Below are 17,256 nucleotides of genomic sequence, written 5' to 3' on the forward strand. Positions count from 1 at the left end.
CCCAACTAGTAAGAAGCATAAATCTCTCACAGACCAGTCCCCATAGATTTTTTTTCCTGGTGTGACTTATAAATGCTGACTGAACACTGAAAGACAGCCAGGAATCATGGAACAGTAATATTAGCATTGCTGAAGGGCTCTACAGGACACAAGAAGACCAAGAGACAAAAAAAATTGCCTGCTAAATATTTTCCATGCTTAAGAAGAAACAACCGGAATGGGCAGCCTTGTCTATATCTGCTGACACTGCAGCTGTAGCCGTAAACTTCCACTTTTATTTTTCTCAAGTTGTGGCTCATCCCCACCTCAATATGAAAAAAAAAAGCTGATTTGGACACACTCCTATGCTAGTCACTTCATCTGTATATGGAAACCGTCCCTTTTCTCCTTTTTCCCCACTTTGCTTTAGGCAGAGAGAATAGAGTCTGGGGCCCAAATAGGTTCTGCATCCAAGGAATTGGATTAATCACACACACACACACATACATACACACACACACACACAAACACGGTAGAAATAAGACAACTGATTAAGAAAGGTGGCACTTCCCAGCAAGGAATTAGTCTAGAGAGCTAGGCACTGTGTATGTGTGTGTGTGTGTGTGTGTGTGTGTGTGCGCGCGCGCGCGCACACACACATGCATACACAAATACAATATATGGACATTTTTTCTTTTTCTGCATATGCTGTTACATGTGAGCATTTGGTGGGGGGGGGGATTTCCAGTCTTTTATCCTAACTATGATTACTCCACATAGCATACCTTTGCTCACTATCTCTTTCTACTATAAACTGGAAAAACACAATGAAGTCAATTACTTAGAACAGAAGAAAATAAAACTGAAGTCAAAATCACCTCCAGACCCAGTCTCTGTTACATGGATGTATGTTCATGCAGGGCTCTCTCTAAGCATATGTTGATTTATTAGTTAAAGCCACTTAAACAAGAGGCTTAGTATGGCCCTGTCTGTGCTGTGGCTTCCTGTCCTGTCTGACAATACTCGGCAGGTGTCACTGTGAGACTACTCAGCTGGCAATCCTGTCCCTCCCATTGTTCTCTCTCGTTTTCATGTGAGAAGAATTTTATAAGTATTTTTAGCAAGTACTCGCCTTAAGTGACTAAACTGACATCAATTATTTCTTGCTATATAATACTATAGTAAGGTACCATCAGTAACCAAATAATTGATGCCAACTATACTAGTACTAATGTATTATATTATTATATCATATTACTGACCATCTATAGCACAAACTGTTATTGCACATATGGCCATAGTCAGGTGGTAGGAAGGGTTACAGCCATGACATTAAAATATAAACAGAAAGCATGCTACAATAAAACTAAGTCTAATTATGTTAACACTCAAAGACAAGTTGTCATGCCTTTTTAGCTGTGAGGGTTTGTAAGTCTTTTTTTTTTTTAGATATTTATTTATTTATTATGTATACAATAGTCTATCTGTATGTATGTCTGCAGGCCAGAAGAGGGCACCTGACCTCATTAGAGGTGGTTGTGAGACACCATGTGGTTGCTGGGAATTGAACTCAGAACCTTTGGAAGAGCAGGCAATGCTCTTAACCACTGAGCCATCTCTCCAGCCCGGGTTTGTAAGTCTTTAAAGTGTGAAGGAGTAGCACCAAGAAAATGTTCTACTTTAAATTTTATGATTCTTTTAATACATTATGAGCAAGCCCATTATAAGCTAATAAAGTTATTACTGACTCTCAGGAGATGTGTAAGGACAAAACCAAAGATGAAAACCAGCACACAAAATAGTTGCATAAATTTGAAAGCAGGACTAAGCTAATTTTCTAGCTTGTCTACAATTTATTAGTTTCCCAACAAAAAATCAATACAAGATTTTAAGCTATTTAATGGCATGAAGCGTTGATTAATTGAATCTTAGTATATCTCTTTTATATTAAATAGTGTATAGGCTATTAAGTGTACAAAGGCCTTTTAAAACATAATTTCATGTAGATGGAAGTTTCTGTTTCACCCGGTCCTGCAGCCATTCAGTCCCAAAGAAAAACACAGAGGCTTATATTATCAACTGTTTGGCCTATTATTCAGGCTTACTACTAACTAGCTCTTTTAACTTAAATTAACCCATAATTCTTATCTATATTTAGCCATGTGGCTTGGTACCTTTTCTTAGTGAAGCATTCTCATCTTGCTTCCCCCTGCTTCTGGCTGGCAATTGTGTTTCTGCCTTTCCTCTTCCCAGAATTCTCCTAATCTAAATACAAGATTTTTCACTTGTATTGGTTTAATAAAATGCTGATTGGTCAGTAGCTAGGCAGGAAGTACAGGTGGGGCAACCAGACTAGGAGAATTCTGGGAAGAGGAAAGGCTCAGTCTGCAGTTGCTTCCAAACACAGAGGAAGCAAGATGAGAATGTCTCACTGATAAAAGGTGCCAAGCCATGTGGCTAACATAGACAAGAATTATGGGTTAACTTAATTGTAAGAGATAATTAATAATAAACCTGAGCTAATAAGCCAAACCATTTATAATTAATGTAGACCTCTGTGTGTTTTGTTGGGACTGAACAGCTGCAGGACTGGGCAGGACAGAAAACTTCAGTCTATAAGTTTGGTTGCCCCATGTATCCTTCAGTGTTTATTAAACCAATATGAGTGACAAATCTTTACAGAGTACAAAAGCATCATCCCACAGCAATTTCATCTTAGCAAGTACAAGGTATGCACCTTTTAATTTTGACAGGTAAAGGACATAAGTAAAAGTTGCCAGTTGGGTCTAGCCATCAACTGCAGTCATTCTGAGTACTGCAATCCATGCAACCTAGAGCCTCGGCTCCACAGACCTATGTTAAAATTATGCTAACAGCTATGCATACTTGTGTGGCTTTCACACTAAAATGTCACAGGAAACTAAAGTCATGGATTCCTACTATGTGAGTTCTTGGATGTCATACATTCCTGGGACTTGTTGTTTTATGTGGCATCTAGCATGTGTGTAAATGGTCTCTGCATTCCTCTCTCCAGTTCAGATCTTCTCCGAAAGGTCAGTCCTGGATCTCCAACCGCTGAAGGGACATTTCCACTGCAGACTCCACAGGCATCCTGAGCTTGCTTTGTGTCACCTCTCACTGTTTCCCCTCCAATTACCTTTTCTTAATTCTCCTTATACCTAGAAGTCTTGGGAGTCCAAATGGAGTCCTCCCTCCACCAAATCCCTCCTGCATTTTTCCTAAGCCCTCGGCATGCCAGCCTTACCTTTTAAACATCTATAGAATCGAGTTTCTCTTACTCAGCCCTCTGTTAACTTTTCTGAATTATTGCAAGAGCTTTGAGCCTTGTCTCTCTTTCTCCCTGTACCTTCTCTCAGGCCATCCTGCACAATGCAGTCAGGACTGAGAAGGCCGCTTTTCTGCTCACCCTCTCAGGACTCATGTGCTGTGTCTCCTTCATGTGCTTCCCTTCCACTCTACACCCAGTCTCTCACAGAACTTATTCTTTAGCAGCTGCCCAGTCCGCCACTGACAGCCCTCCCCCGTTCACTCAGCAGACTGCTGTCAGGACTCTCCATGACTGTCACCACGCAGCAAACTGCTGTCAGGTGTGGACGAGTTACACGTGTGACTGTGAAGATCTGTCAGGACTCTCCATGACCGTCACCATGCTTCCTCTTAGTTTCATTTACTGGGATGAATTTCAGATCTCTGTGGAGACTCTACAGTAACTCGGAACTCTTTTCAACTAAGCCTTAGAAATGCCCATGCTTTGTGGTGCCTCAGTCTTCCTTCCCTCTTCTCCACAGCAGTGAGGAGTGTCTCCCTATGCACGATGGCGCCATGACAGCACTTCTGTAACAGCATCTTCCCACTGTTCTGCAGCCGCTAACTTGATTTTCCCTTTATGCTGTGAGCATCCTAAAATCAAGTGCCTTACTGCAAACTTACTAGAATCTAGAACAATGCCTGGACAGTGGGAAATTTCATGCAGTGAACTACAATGCATGTGATGTGACCACAGTATACGTTGTTTACAGTCATTCTGATTCTTGAACTGCGGCAAACAGCAGGTATGTGGGCAGCTCCTGAACTCCCTCCTTCCTTCCTAATCTGCTGTGTGTGACAGAGAGCTCTTCCCAAAGTGTGCTGTGTAGGTGTCTCATCTGTGGTCTGCAGCCAACTGCTTCAGAGGAAAGCTAAGCTGATCCTAGCAGACTGAGGATCTGGGGCTGTGAGGATTCACTCCCGGTGGAAGCCATTCCTGAGACAGTTTTCTTATTCATCCAGGAGTAGATCAGTACACCTGAATGGCACAATCATTTGTGTTTATTAGTGTGTGTGCATGTCTCTCTCTCTCTCTCTCTCTCTCTCTCTCTCTGTGTGTGTATGTGTGTGTGTGTGTGTGAGCGCGCACGCGTGTGCATACTGTCTGGGTGTGCAGGTGCACATGTATGTAAGGGTATATGTAAAGGTCAAAGGACAACTTCAGGCAGAGTTCGTTGTCCGCCACCTACCATTTCTTTGCTTCAGACAGGTTCTCTCGCTGACCTAGAACTTACCCAGCAGGTTACACTAGCTGGCCAACAAGCTCAGGGGTCTACCTGCCTGGGCTTCCTCACACTGGGATTACAAGCTTGTGACACTGCGCTTGGCTCTTTGGAATTTAGGTTTGGGGACTGAACTCAGGTTCTTGTGCTTGCACGGTCGGCACTTTACTGACTGAACTCCCAAGTCCATGAATGCTAATCTTTCAAAATGGCTTCTTAAAGAGACACTGAGAACAATGAGCAGCCTGTTGACTGGTCATCAGGACAGGCACATACAGTGACTCTTTCTTACCTTAACTATCAACCCCTTTGAGTCAACCAACCAGATCTTCTTTATAGCTTTCTCCTTCGATAAACCTTCTTTCTCCATGGCCATAACAATCAGGTGAGCAATCCCCAAGGCAGCCTGAAAAGAAGGTATAAAAATAAAGACTTCAAAACTTGCTCCACACGTCTTGTCAGGGGTAACACTTCACCTCATTGTGTCCATTAGTGAGGAGCTGCACAACAGCCCTCGGTTTACTGAGCTTCAGAGCTTTAGTCATGAATTCGCACTAGGACCTAAGCATTTTTGTCACATTGGGTGTGCAAAATGACCACTATTTACTCCACTTAATTACAACACAACCACTATGATACAGTTTGCTTATCTGTGCTGACTAAGCACAGATAAGCCAGTGACACCCCTGACTGTCCGTATATCTGACTGTAGTTAGACAGTCAGGACCAGCCCCAGTACAACAAGAAAACACTACATTTAACACAATCAACTGTCAGCCTGGCTCACTGGACCACATGGCTTACTGTCAGGAAGCTGCTCCTTCAACTAAACTTGAATAAAAGAAGCAAGCTCATTTGGATGGGATCTTAATTAGATAACAACATAAGACTGAAAGGAAATATGTGTTGCCCAGCATTTATTCGCTCTCTTAATTTAGGCAGAGAAAGCACTGCAAAATGTCTCCCACTCTTAAATAATAAGATTATTTAATAATAAGATTATTATTCTAATAATCTTATTAGGAATTTGGTGAAGTCTAGATAACCTGTGACATGCACAGACCTCATCTGCTCAGGGCAAGACCAGGGCCCACAAGTCGTCCAACCAGGAACACTGCTGTGTCAGTCACCAGAAACTTCTAGAAATGCAGAGAGGCTTACCAGAATAGAACTAACATATCAGGGCTATTAGGTAGGTTGGACTGTAATTTCAGTTTGAAAGTGAATCTCTGATTATATTCTGAATGTTTTCACGTTTCTCTAGCTCATAAATTTAATTTCAAAACAAGCAAAATGAAAACAGTATGTACACATTCCTACCCATGTAACAAGTTGTTTTGTTTATAATCATATTAAGTTTAATTTTTTTCAAAATGATTAGCCATAGTATTTCCAATTTTGAATTCTGTAATTCTAGAGAGATTTGAGAGTTGTCTCACAAGAAAATTAACATTTTATTCTGTTTGGGAAATGAATTAGCTTTCTTCTTTTAAATGAGTATTGTCAATGACTTCAAGTAACTATACAGTTTGGTCTTACACAATTTCTTCCAATTATTTAAAATGTCTTGGTTATAATGTTGAATAGTTTTGATGTACTGTGTATCTTTAATTCAAAATGATTCTCTTAAAAAACAATTACAGTTATATATGTACAGGTTGGACTGTGTGGGGCTGTGAACACTTCTGACTGCGACAGTGGTGGGCATACTAACAAATTCAGTGACGTTGTCATATGTAGCACACAGTACACATTGGTAACTTTGTTGGGTATCAAGCTTTAAACATGCATAACAAAGTCAAGGTAACATTTGATAATCTCACGAATTTGAACTGTCAAAATGTTTGACACTTCCAAAGTCCCCTATAACGTTACTGTCAGCTGCCTTAAAGCTCGCAGAATCTTCCGTCTGCTGTACTGTAACACTAGGAGAGCACAAGACCCTGAGTAAGTACCGAGCTAAGGCTAGCCACTTATCAGTCGGGACACAGTAAGCAGTACACAGGGCAGGTACCTCTCCAGCTCCCTGGAACAGCACTGTCTGATCAGAGAGCTTGTTCTTGGTTATTCGAAGAGCTGCAAGGAGACCCGCAACCGCAACAGACGCTGTTCCTAAAACAAGTGATAAATATCCTTGAGCAATCCTCAGATGGATCCTGTTGGATTCTAAGCTTTTATCCGCCTCTTCAGATCACCATATGACAGGGTAACAGGGACAGACAGGACCTATGTGTTTGTCTCCATGCTGGCATATGTGACAAAAATCTTAGGCTAGGGATATCAGTATTTTAGGACCACAGCTTAAATCCTTGAACACTTCCCAAAGGGGGATCCTAGGATGGTGGGCAACAGCATGGGCTTGGGTTATGTTTGGTTTTCAAATTTGGTTTTAGACTTTTAAGGTAGGGCCTCATGTAGCCCTGGCAGAAGTTAAACTCTGTGTGTGCCCAGGATGGCCTCAAACTTGCAATCCTCCTGCCCCAGCCTCCAAAATGCTGGGATTATAGGCATATGCCACCATACCTTGTTTGAGTTTGGATATGATGTGGATTTCAGTTCACCCTATCTGGAAGAATTTAGAAAAATTATTTTGTAATCTGTTTTACTCATTTGTAAGATGATTTTGTTGTATGATACAGAAGAGTAATTAGTGTTGAAGTTTTTCAACTAAATATTCTTAAGGCTTTGAAATCTACTGGTGATCCCTCCACACAAAGGAGGCACACAGTAAACGCTTGCTGCTGATGAGGTAGTGGCAATAGTGTTTCAGATATATTTGGAATTTAATGTTTAAATTTGAAAATAGCCAATAATAGCAACTGAAATCTTGTTTTTTGTTATATTCTTTAATTGTCTTTCTACCTATAACTCCAGTCAGAACCCTAGGTGATAAGGGAATGCACGTACAGTGGGTGCGGCTGCTCTCATCACACACGAGAATGCCTGTGGCACCGCTCTAATCCTAGGATTTCACCATACACACAGATATGCAGTGGCGCTCTTGCTCTAACATGACTACGCAGCTCGATTCCTGAAATAAAACTGCAAGTTCTTTGCAATGCCTTCCAGCTTTATGGACATTTTAAAGCACCAAGGAAACAGTCTACTGTTTCAATATCTCTCCAGAGAGCAGCAAAGTCTGGCCAAACTTAAAATACCCTTACTTGGTAAAATCTAGACCTAGATAGATACAGGTTAAGACCAGTGAATTGTTCATGAACTGTGACAAGTCACACATTGCGCAAACACACTGTTTTGTGCATAATTTAAAATGGAAGTCTCAGGAGCTGACGGTGTGACTCAGCACAGAATGTTTGCTTAGTGCACAGAAGGCCTGAGTTAAATCTCCAAAACCACAACAAAAGAAATTCTGTACAAAATATGGCTGATTTAAGTAGGAAATATGCCATGATGTCTGTCCCATGCACCAAGATACACTCGTGAGAACTGTTAACAGATGAAATTAGGGAGGAACAGACGTCAAGTTACCATATTAAGTAATTACTCACAAGCAGCATCTCAAGCTATCTCTTCTTGGGTTCTTCTGACGAACGCCAGTCCAAAGTTAGATGTGAGGAATGGTAAGCTCACTTTCTACTCTGGGATTATATGATTCCAAGACACCTACTGATTGTCCCAATGTCACGGGATTTAACTAGCAGAAAAGTCAATGCTGGCACATTACCTGCATCACTACTTGGTGTTATTTGGTTTTGTGCTTTGTGTTTCATGGGATTGGACACTTGGAGACAGACACAAGAGGCTGTGTTGTCTAAGTATAATGTGCCATTGTCATGTGGTGATGCCAGCTCACTCTACTAAAATGCTTTACTGCAGACATGGCTAAATAGGGAGCACGAGTCTCCTCTCTCTGTGCTGGATACTAAATCATTTTAAGAATATCCCAAAGCATTTCCTTGTGACAAAATAGAATTTCTAGTCTTTTCTTTATAGCATCAGATGGTAAGATTGAAAAGATAGTTTAGCATTACCAAAACTTTAATGTGAATCTGACTTTTTAAAGATTTATCATTTTAATTTTTTATGTATGAGTGCTCTATCTGCACGTACGCCTTTATGCCAGAAGAGGGCATCAGATCCCACTACAGACGGTTGTGAGCCACAGTGTGGGTGTTGGGAATTGAACTCAGGATTCTCTGGAAAAAGCAGCCAGTGCTCTTAACCACTGAGTCATCTCTCCAACCCATGAGCATGATTCCTGTGTCTACTTTAAATTTCTTTGTAGAAAAGCAAGTGCAGAAAATTAAAATTTTATAAAAATGTGTTTGCAAAATAAATCACCATTGTTTTAATTCTTATATTAAAATTAAACTTAAATCACTGCCTTGGACTGCTGATGTTAAATAGGACTAAACACTGCTAATGCAAATTAAAGAGACAGGCTTTCTTCTAAATTTTTACAAAGTTCTATAGGCTATGTGTCATAAAATTCCCATTCTTTCAGACCCTCAGATTTTTAATGATTCTTTAAAAATTTTACGAATATGCATGTGTACATGTCTGCATCTGAGTACGAGTGCCTACAGAGGCAGAAGATGGTGCTGCAGTGGCCGGGTGGGTGGTGGGATCTGAACTCTGGTCCTATATAAGAATATCCAATGTTCCCAACTGCCGAGCCATCCCTCCAGTCCCCAAACTCTGAGTGCTCTGAGCCCTGACATGACAACACATCTCGCACATGATCTGAGTCGTAGCTAGAACGCAAGAGCTGAAATGCGGTGTGACATCACTCGTGACTTGTATGTATATGGTATACCCTCAACACAAACTAACTTTGTGTTTAGATTTGGATCCCAGCCTCAAAATGTCTCATTCTCTCTCTCTCTCTCTCTCTCTCTCTCTCTCTCTCTCTCTCTCTCTCTCTGTATATATATGTGTGTGTGTGTGTGTGTGTGTGTGTGTGTGTGTGTGTGTGTATACACACACACACACACACACACACACACACACATATATATATATATATATGCAAGCACACATTCTAACATCATGAAAAATATGAAATTCAATGCTCCTACTACCAAATACTGTGGATAAGAGCTGTTCTATCCCGGTATGAATTTGCAAGTAATATGTCTTTAATATACACAGAAGATTTGCTGTGGCTATAAATCCCTCTGATCTTTTACCAAAGAATGACCTCAACTGCTGGCACGATAATCTCAGTTTATAGCTGGATGATGGAAAATTCAAGGCCAGCCTGTCTCAAAAACAACAATAAAATCAGACCTTTACTGATACACTGGTGCAGTAAACTGTTAAATCAAATTAGAACTACAAATTATGTTATACAACTAACAAGACCAATTTGTAATGAAATAACTATAATCCATATGTGCTATTACTATATCAGATGCCACTAGAATTGTTGAGGAAGAGGGTGGGCTTACATGGGCTGAGCTCAGGGTTAGAGCACGCAGCATTGGACACAGCCGCTCGGGGCATGGGAGTTGGGTGGGGAGGCACCCAGAGCAGCAGAAGCATGTGCAGGACACGAAGGCAGGGGAGGCTCCCTATGGAAAATGGCAGAATGTGCCACACTAGCATTCTTCTTCCCTACAAACGGCACTAAAGCAACAGAAAACAGACTTGAAAACAAACGGACAGGGATACGGACTAAAAAGCAGCAGACATAGTGGAGGGCAGGAAATAAGGCTATACTGAAAAAACTTACGGGAAATTCATTTACTTGATATGGAGGACCACACACATTCTTAACTGGGAGAATACAAACAGAAAGCAATTGCCAGCAGATAGCAACAGAGCAGAATCTCAGCAGAGTAAGGGAACAGCTACAAAGGCAGGACAGGAAACTCCCCCAAGGAGATGGCCTAAAGCACAGCATGACTTTAAAGCAAACCCAGAATCATTTAAGATTATTTTATATTGCTAGTATAGTTAGCTATGTTTTTCTTTAATCAAATAATTTTCATAAAATAGTGCCTTTAAATAACACATCTGTTTCAAAAGAAGACAAAACAATCTCTTCAAGGAGAGGATGCAAAGCACTGATCTGCCGTGCAGGCTGAAATACCTGCACAACTCTTTTCATGGGCAACATCCTTTGGCATAAAGGGAAAAGCAGAGGGTTCAAAAGATAAAAGAGAAATAGGAGGAGACACCCATCACAGGCATGAAGCTCTCAAAGGGAGAGATGCTTAGGGTGGCTTGTTCATTTCCCTTCAAAACTGGAAGGCTCCCCGTAGGCTTTCTCTACTCCGTGTTTCCCCTGCTAAGGGCAGTATTATCCTGAAATCCCTGTGAGGAAATAAGCAAGCATGTGTGGGCAGGCAGCGAGGGCGGAAATCCAGTGATTTTGCTGCCTCCACACTGGCCAGCATCTTCAGCATGCCTCATACACTCCTCTGGACCTTGACTTGACTCCTGCATTAATTTCTAGACTTTACTCCTGATGTGCCCCAGGCCTAACCTTAATTACTTGTCCTGATAGATAGAAAATTTCTGTTTTGCTTGGTGATTTAACCTTCTTAAACTGAACTCTGATTCCCATTAATTCTGTATAATGGTTCTCAATCATGTAATGTTGGTCTTAACATCCTTGTGCACCCTTTCACATATTCTGTGAGAAACAAAATGCAAAGGTATAAAATACTATAGGAGAAGAGGACATGGGTTTGTTATGCTGTTTTTGAAATGCTGGGGATAACCCTAGGGCATTGTATATGCTCAGTAAGTGTCCACCACTGATACACATCCCCCAGCCCTAAAAAGGCTTGCTCACCAGTTCACTGGAGGCTGCTATAGAGACTGCCTCGAAATGAATTGATCAGTGACTTACAGACATCAACCTGCACTGCAAAGAGCAGCATATGTGTGCATTAAGCTAGTCTATCATCATCCAGGGTACCCTAGAGTCAGGGCTGCAACACCTTCAAACCAGACTCCCTTTCTATGGCTCACATTCACACTTCTCAGCACCTGGAAATTCTGGATTTCCTTCCGAAACCCTCCAGATACTCAATTCCAAAAAATCTGTAGCTGTCTATAAAGTGACTATCCAAGAACTATGCAAGATGAGGAAGCAAGCATGTACAAGGATGGACTTCTTAGACCAGCAGCAACAGATAAATCAATGGAAGATACCAACTTCTATGATATGGCATCAGGACGGCTTGGTGACAGGAAGCACTTGACCAAAATGATTCACTGGGAAGGAGGCCATAGGGAAAGAAGGTTGAGCTGGGGAGGAAATGGGTTTGCTTTAGAATGGTTGCAGAATGAGGTAACTCTGAGATATCCAAGAAGAGCTGTTAATAAACAGATGAACATACCACCCTGGAGTTCAAAGAAATCCTCAATGTAGAACTAACCCTGAGAGATGAATGTCAGAATGTGGAACAGGGCCTAGGAGAACAGTACTGAAGCAAAAAGGGAAGGCCTGAAGTGCTCTGCCATGGGATGGCCAACGGGAAGAGGGAAGAGCCCAAGCAGGAGGGGGAAGTCGGCAGGTGCAGTAACAGCAGACAAGAGTAGCTCGACACGGGACAATGACAGCGCTGGACGCTATGGAGACATTAAGACAAAACTGAAGAACAAGCACAGCAGTGAGACGGAAGCCATCATGGTCTTCAAGTTGCTAGAACTAAGTAACACCCTCTACCTGTTTGTCCTTTTACCTAACCCGAGCGAAACGGGTTCCTAAGGCTGTCATATGAGGCTTGGATGTTGAGGGAGGGAGCACTGCGAGGGTCAGAAAACAAGAGCTTGAATAGAAAACCACACACGGCTTAGACAAAGGTCCACAGCCGCAGCATGGGCCTGAACTATCAGTTAGGATTCAGCAGACCACTCGTGTGTCAGGCTGGCGGCTCGTGAGATCTCAGCCCACAGGACACTGGGAGCCTGAGGTCCGTGTGTACAGAGAGAACCTGTCTCCCAAAACAGAGAAATAGCACTTCCTGGAGTGAGGCTTTGAAAATGGCTAAGGGGAATTACATTTAAATCCTTAAACCACGTGCAGTCCATTTTCACAGATTTCCTTCTTTGTTAGGTCATAATAGCTGGAGATTTTCTCAGATTTCTGGGAGCTTGTGTATATGTAATATGCTACATTCTAGGGTGCTTTCTCAAATGTGAAAGAGAACCAGAAATTAGGACTAAAAGAATCCAACATAAATCCTGTTTTTTTTTTTTAAACAGGTACATAACATTTACTGGATCTGAATAAAAAGCTGTGAACTAATTTCAGATGGTATTATTTTTCATCTGTTTATCTTGTTGGACTTCTGTATGTATACCTTATATGCATAAGAACATAATTCTATAATTTCATTAAAATAGTACAATGATACTATTTATTTAAGCTTTAATTTATTGCTTTATTACTGAAGAATTTATATCTCACCATAGAAATTGTTAAGTGCAGATGAGATTTAAAGCATATATCTTCTCACCACCTATGACAACTTTTCAGAGATTACAATACATTCAGAACAAAAAATTAATTTTGGAAGTTACTGACCTCCCAAAGTTGTGAAAATATGGAAGTTTCTGATCTGAATAACAGTGAACTGTCTGTAACCTATCACATCCCTAACATGCACCTCCTCAGCTCAACATCTCCCTCCCTCTTACAATGCCTCACTCCACAAACCTGCCGGCTACATCACTGCCATCTGCAACTTCAGTCCCTCAGTATATTCTTGGTGTTTCAGAACAGTTACCTGAGTGTAAATACCGGTTTTAACCTTGTTCCTCCTTTTCTGATGTGTACGGAGGGGTAGGGAACGAAGAGCCTAGAGCTGCGTGCCGAGTTCCTGTGTGTTATGCACATCTAGATCACTCCGTGACATGGTCTTTCTAGACGTCTTCTCTGTGCCCCTTCCTGCCTTTGCTCAGACGGGTCATTGCATTTCTCTCATCAACTGGAGACTACCAGATGTTATTTTTGATTCATACACAGTGAAATGTGATTACCTTGAATATCATCATTAAATGTGCAATACTTGTTTCGATACTTGTTCAGGAGACGAAATGCATTCAGATTGGCAAAATCCTCGAACTGAATAAGGCAATTCATCCCATATCTATGAGGCAAAAACATGCATTTTAAAAGTTAATGAAATGACATTTTAAGTAGACATTTAAACCTAGCCTGTATGAAAAGGCACACCAATTTCTTTTAAAAGTCCTTTCTGGATGCTTAGCATAAATGTATAACACATTATCATCAAGGGCTGACATCAGACTTACCACAAAAAAGGGAGTGGATTGGTTCTGTGGAATAATTCCAAATGACAAAAATTCAGTCCAAATATGATCCATATCCTCAAGGAATTTGAAACTCAGTAGAAACAAAATCTTCTGAGTTAAAGAAAGGTATATAAAATGTAATAAAAGAAATGCTACGAATGAACAAAGGATTACTGCTTCTAGCTACTCTTAGAAGCCAACTGACAAATTAATGAACCTTTAACTGACTATTATTTTCTATCACGACCTATCGCATCCTAACATGTGCCGAACAGACGGCATCTCCTTGTTGTGTGCTTGCATGGCAGAGGCAGCGACACAGTCCTTTCCTTTAACACACTTCACATGGGCACTAGACGCACACAGGCACGACAACCGACCCTCAAAAGGCCCTGCCTCCTCAGAGTTCCACATGGGGTTTAGTCCTAGCGTATGGGTTTTGGTGGGACACAAGCACTCAGATAAGACAGCTTCAACACGTGCTGTCTCCCTTTTCCACGAGTGCTCGACCCCATACCAGTCTCTACATCTCACTAAGAAACAGCTTTCCTTCTTTACGCCTATTCTTTCTGGACCATCTCATGAAGCTATGGCTTCTTTCATCAGTGTCAAAGTTCTCACTACAAAGCACTGAAATTTGTCCTCGTTTCTCACTTCTTTCTACTATGAGGACAACTGAAAGCCCCAGTTGCCAACATCACAGTGGAGATGAAGACTGTCGGAGCTCCCTCTTCCTCCACCTCTCCTGACCACCATGACTAAGATCTCCGTAGGGTCCATCATTCCATTATTTTCATCCATTATGTTTACTAGTATTACTATTATCTATATTTGTCCCTAATGGTCTACCTCTTAAAAACACTATCATAATCATAGGTAAAGCTGGGATTGAATCAATCTTTTTTCCTTCCCCTTCCTCTACAAAGGTATTGTTATGTACAGGAAGGGAAGAGACTCAGTCCTTTCTGGTATCGACTTTGCTCACAGTCAGGAGATTGCTGAGCTCCTCTTGACTCCTGGAGGATGCTCATGCTCACCCATGTACTAACGAACTCAGGCGGCCTTTGGAGTTTGAGTGTTCCCGGGCACACCGTACTTCTCAGATCTCACTGCACACCTGCTACTGTGCTTGGTGAGGTGCCCACTACAGTGACTACCTCACCTGGCCAAGGGGCTCAGTCACCTGTGGCCTTGTTAAGACCCTGGCACAAAGACCTGGCTGCTCTTCAAGGGCTGCTATAGTAGAAAATGAGGGTTTTTTCTAATTTTTAATTACTAATGAAACAATACTGCTTTCTGTTTCTTTGTATCTTCTATATCTTGGTAATTTTTAATTCTTTGTGGGAAACTATGTTATTTGGTTCATTTTTATTGTTGTTGCCCCTTTATTTATTATTCTAATGAGAAGTTTTTATATTTTAAAAATAGTATCTTCTATGATAAATACCTACAAATAGCTTTCCGAGTTACTACACTGCAGCCTTCATCCCTTAGATGGCATTTGTTCTAGACAGCTTTAATTGTCAACTTGATATGGTGTGAGACCATCTGAGAGAAGAATCTCAACTGAGGCCTGGTCAGTGGCCTGTCGACATGTCTGTGGGGACTGTTTGACTCTTAATGACGTGGGCAGCTGCAGCTCTGGGCAGCTGGTGTGAACTGTACATGAAACCTGGTGGAGTGTGAGCTGCTCTGTGAGCCAGCAGCAGCAACCTCAGTGCTGCCGTCTGTACTTCTCTGGCTGGGAAAGGAGTGCCGTGGTCAGAGACAATGCTGTGTGGAACAGCAGGTGGGCCTGCCTGGAATTCCGGCCTTGACTCCTCTCAATAACACGGTCTGGAACTGTCAGCCAAATGAACCCTTTTCTCTCCCAGGTTGATTTCTGGTCAAGAGTATTTTTTAATTGCAGCAACAGAAATGAAACTAAAATAGTGATTCTGTTGATTTTGCTACAGAAATTTCGGGTTTTTATGGAATCAGAGTACTTGATGCTTTTACATATGGACTCACCTTTGGCTAGCATGCCTATGATACCCCCTGCATGGGCATCGATTCATAACCCAAACTTCCTTCTAATACCATCATGGATTTAGGAAATGGTTAACTTCAAGATCTGTTATTACCTCTGACTATTAGGCCATACATTTGTAATGATGAGAGTATCCATTTTCTACACCATTTCCTCAGTTTATACTAGCACCGTTTATTTCCTACTCCATCCTCTCCCTTCACCTCCTAAACCATGCTTGATACAGAGGTGAGTTGGCTTCTGTTTCTTGGCTTCTCTACACTACTTCTAATGACAGAAAATGTCTCGCCACCTTATGAGATAGGAAACACGGTTACTCTTCACAACTACGGCACGGGCTGTCACTGTTATTCCCATCTTACAGATAAGAACACAGGGACACATGATAACAAAGCATAACAATGACAGCTGAGAGTCCTTTAGTCTGCTACTGCGCGCATCCATAAAAAATGCTACCTCCCTGGCACCTGTACTGTTCTCAAATACTTGTAATATTGAATATGGCTGGTTACCCCTTTGTTCTTTTTTGAATTTTGCTGCTACAGTAGTTCTGAACCATAGACTCGGAGTCAGAGCTCCCACACTGAACTCCTGGCATCCTTGCATACTATGTATCTTTATTTTTCTGCCTGTGTTTTCCTATCAAGAAAGATGTGAATACGATCTTTCATAGATTTGTTATGGGGGTTGTCTGAAATGATAAATATGTATTCAGTTCAATGACCAGTAATAAGTCCTCTATATCAGAGAGTTCCAAAAATATTTAATGGTAACAAAAGTAACTATGAAATGTGAGATAATACCCTCAATGACTAAGAGAAAATCACCGCTATCCTATACAGCACAGGTTGAAAACTACTCTTCAGGACTGAAACTAAATCAAGACAGCTTAGATAAAGCCTCTGCAGGAACTTCAAAGAATGGTCTTCACAAAGAAAATAATCCAAGTAATAAAATCTCTTTTACAACTTAATAAAATGGTGAAATGCAAATAAATACAAATTTTCTCAGATGGCATAGTTATGACAAAAGAAGCACTTCCGGCCTGATAAAGTGAGGCAAAAGATTAGATCTTCATATTGAGAGCAACTGTTTTGGTGCTGTAGAAAGTACTGAGGGCAGACAGAAAAAAAGGGTGGGGGAAACTGGGAGAGCAGGGACAAGCCATGAACAAAACAACTGTACTCATGCATCTGGTGCCATTTTTCATATTCCAAGAAAGCTCTTCATAAAATGATGAAAATGTTATAAAGAACTAAAAAGAAACATTTCCACAGTTATGAATTGTCACTTTTGAAAATGCCAGCAGAGAAGTAAACTTTGTGGTAGCAACTAAGTACCCGAAACACAAGTATCAGTCAGCAGCCACGCAATGTTTGTGATGGCTACTTCGTAATTCTCTGGTTTCTAAGGAGCCTTCAGAAACCAAAAACTGTGTTGTTGGGCAATGCCCTCATAAGGCTT

At 41.3% G+C, this 17,256-nt stretch overlaps 1 protein-coding gene across 1 annotated transcript in view; it reads right to left on the reverse strand.

Annotated features, from left to right (window-relative positions):
- Positions 1-17,256, reverse strand: part of Me1 (malic enzyme 1) — a 138,980-nt gene that overhangs the window by 23,154 nt on the left and 98,570 nt on the right. The window contains exons 8-10 of the mRNA XM_042054733.1: positions 13,488-13,597; positions 6,544-6,641; positions 4,822-4,935 (exon numbers count right to left, since the gene is read on the reverse strand). Of these exons, the coding sequence (XP_041910667.1) occupies positions 4,822-4,935; positions 6,544-6,641; positions 13,488-13,597 (322 nt within the window). The remainder of the gene's footprint in view (positions 1-4,821; positions 4,936-6,543; positions 6,642-13,487; positions 13,598-17,256) is intronic.

Source organism: Arvicola amphibius, chromosome 3 (assembly GCF_903992535.2).
Source record: "Arvicola amphibius chromosome 3, mArvAmp1.2, whole genome shotgun sequence".
Classification (NCBI taxonomy): domain Eukaryota; kingdom Metazoa; phylum Chordata; class Mammalia; order Rodentia; family Cricetidae; genus Arvicola; species Arvicola amphibius.